Below are 2,139 nucleotides of genomic sequence, written 5' to 3' on the forward strand. Positions count from 1 at the left end.
ACTTTGTTGAGTTCCATTCACTTTCGACTCGACGTCGGGTTAGCGCAGTTCAGTGACGCCGCTGGTCGACTTTTACCTTCGGTTCTGCTGGCAGCAACCCATCAAAAGAGCCGTATGGGAGGATTGCCGGAGGAAATTTGGTGCGGTGACTCAGATTGGGAATAACTCGTTTGGCTTGTCTGATCGACCAACTGGTCTTCTGGCAGTGGAAATTCGCGTTTGTCGAGCACCCCAATGCCTACAAGTGACTCAAACATGTTGTAATTGTGGAAAAACGCGGGCAACGTTCGGAAAATCGATAGCCAAGTGGCATGTAAGTTTTCCCCGTTGTTGATTTAGCCGAACTGAATTGTCGTTGCAAATTTCCACGCAGCTGCTTTGTTTAACGACGCGAGGGACCATGAAGTGGTTGTGGGAAAAGTGCGTTTCTTTGCCTTTCGGGGAAAAGTTTGGGTGTAAAAAGTCCCACCTTGGCACGTTCTAACCCTACTATTTGCGCCCAAGTGCTGAAAAAAATGCATGAGTAAAAAACAGCAGCAGGTAGACGTAGTTAGGCAGAATCCGCCCCCTTTAGACGGGTATTTTGGGCTTGCATGCGAATGCAAAGGGCAATTGTTGACATTTAAAGCATCCTCGGTCGGCCCTTGACCGGTTTTACTGCAGGCCTGGGCCTTCACGATTCGTAGTTAGTTTTTGGCATTTGCACTTGGTCGGTATGCAAGCAGGTGAGCTTGAGTTGTCTGTCTGTCTGTACGTTGCAAAGCCAGTTGAAAATTGTTTTTCCTGAGAAACCGTTGTAGCGAACCGTAGAAATTTTATGTAATTTTCTTAGCTCGCCTGCCTGATCGCGACGCCAAAAAATTAAGCAATTTTGGCCCGGTTAAGAGGCACTTTTCGCCCAGTTGCGCATGTATCTGCACAGAAGCATTTGAGATTTTCAAATCTTCGGGACTTGAAACGTGCGGGGCCTGAAAGGCAAAAATAACCAGTTCTCCTGTTTCAGTAAACACGGTTACAAAATGTCCGGAGCCGTCTACCGACCCACAACTGTCCAATATGAGTCCAACAGTCCCCCAGAACGCAGGCAGCACAGACCGATCTCCTATCTGGCCTCTATTTCCCATAGAGCCACTCCATGTGTTACGAACCTGACGTGGAGAAAATCGCTCAATCTTGCTCTGATATGCAGTTGCTGGACGCTTTTTGCTATTGGGTAAGAAGACGCTCAGAAATGGTGGCGCTGAGCAAATTCCACTGAATTTGCACGTTTGAGAGGAAAGTTTATAAGGAAATTTCGTTTCAGAATTTTCATGGTAATGAAAGGCAGCATTGGATACAGCGAATCATCAGACGAAGTTCGAGATACGTACTTTGTAGTCACCTTGACTGGGGCCGCTCTCATTGGCCTAGCCTTCTTAATTTTTCGTAAGTTCCTATCAACGCTTTATAAGTGAAGCTCCGTACTGTATTTACGCGCTTGAAGGTACACATGGACTCGATGAAAATATATTCAAGTTCTTCTGTAAGGAAATGGTCAATGACAAAATTTGAATTGAGCAACACCGCTTTACCATATGGTTTCTGACCCTCTCGGCAGGGATTATTTACGTTATCAAGCCGCACGAACGAAAGTGCACAAAATACTTGTCTAGTGATTACCGATTCCACCGGGAAAATTTTTATTTTTTCAAAAAATCGACAATTAGCTTTGAAACAATGTTGACCAAAAAGCAAAATTTTACATCAATAAATCGTCGGCTAAAGATCGTAAACGCTCAATGAACCGTTAAAATGTGCCGAAAATGTCTATTATTTTGGATCTGAAACTTCTGCGATGTTTTTCAATGAGTTCGATGCATTCTTTGGGTGCGTGAGCTGAAAATGATGTAAACTTTAAGACATTTTCAGAAAACTTTCATTTTTTCAAATAATCGACCGACAAATAAGTTTCGGCCAAAAATCAAAATTTCACATGCGTGTTTTTTGAGCTCAATCGACTCCTTTCGACGTAAAAAGGTCACAAATGTGCATTTATAAAGCGTTTGGGTCAATAATCAGGAAGAAATCGTCGGCTGAAGATCGTGAACGCTCAAAAAACGCTTTAAATGTGCCGAAAATGTCTATTATTTCGGATCTGAA

The 2,139-nt window shown here is 43.5% G+C and overlaps 2 protein-coding genes across 3 annotated transcripts in view; one reads left to right on the plus strand and one right to left on the minus strand.

The window, feature by feature from the left end:
- Nucleotides 1-2,139, minus strand: part of LOC109545237 — a gene marked incomplete at both ends in the record, with an annotated part of 46,061 nt that overhangs the window by 40,811 nt on the left and 3,111 nt on the right.
- Nucleotides 1-2,139, plus strand: part of LOC109545241 — an 8,486-nt gene continuing 6,347 nt past the window's right edge. The window contains exons 1-3 of one of the 2 annotated variants that reach the window (XM_019915798.2): nt 1-313; nt 1,004-1,213; nt 1,304-1,425. In XM_019915798.2, coding sequence (XP_019771357.1) covers nt 1,020-1,213; nt 1,304-1,425 — 316 coding nt within the window. In that variant the 5' untranslated portion in view covers nt 1-313; nt 1,004-1,019. The other variant, XM_019915797.2, reaches the window with a different exon arrangement.

Source organism: Dendroctonus ponderosae, unplaced genomic scaffold (genome assembly GCF_020466585.1).
Source record: "Dendroctonus ponderosae isolate FM_Combo_2020 unplaced genomic scaffold, Dpon_F_20191213v2 Dpon_F_20191213_2, whole genome shotgun sequence".
NCBI classification, from domain to species: domain Eukaryota; kingdom Metazoa; phylum Arthropoda; class Insecta; order Coleoptera; family Curculionidae; genus Dendroctonus; species Dendroctonus ponderosae.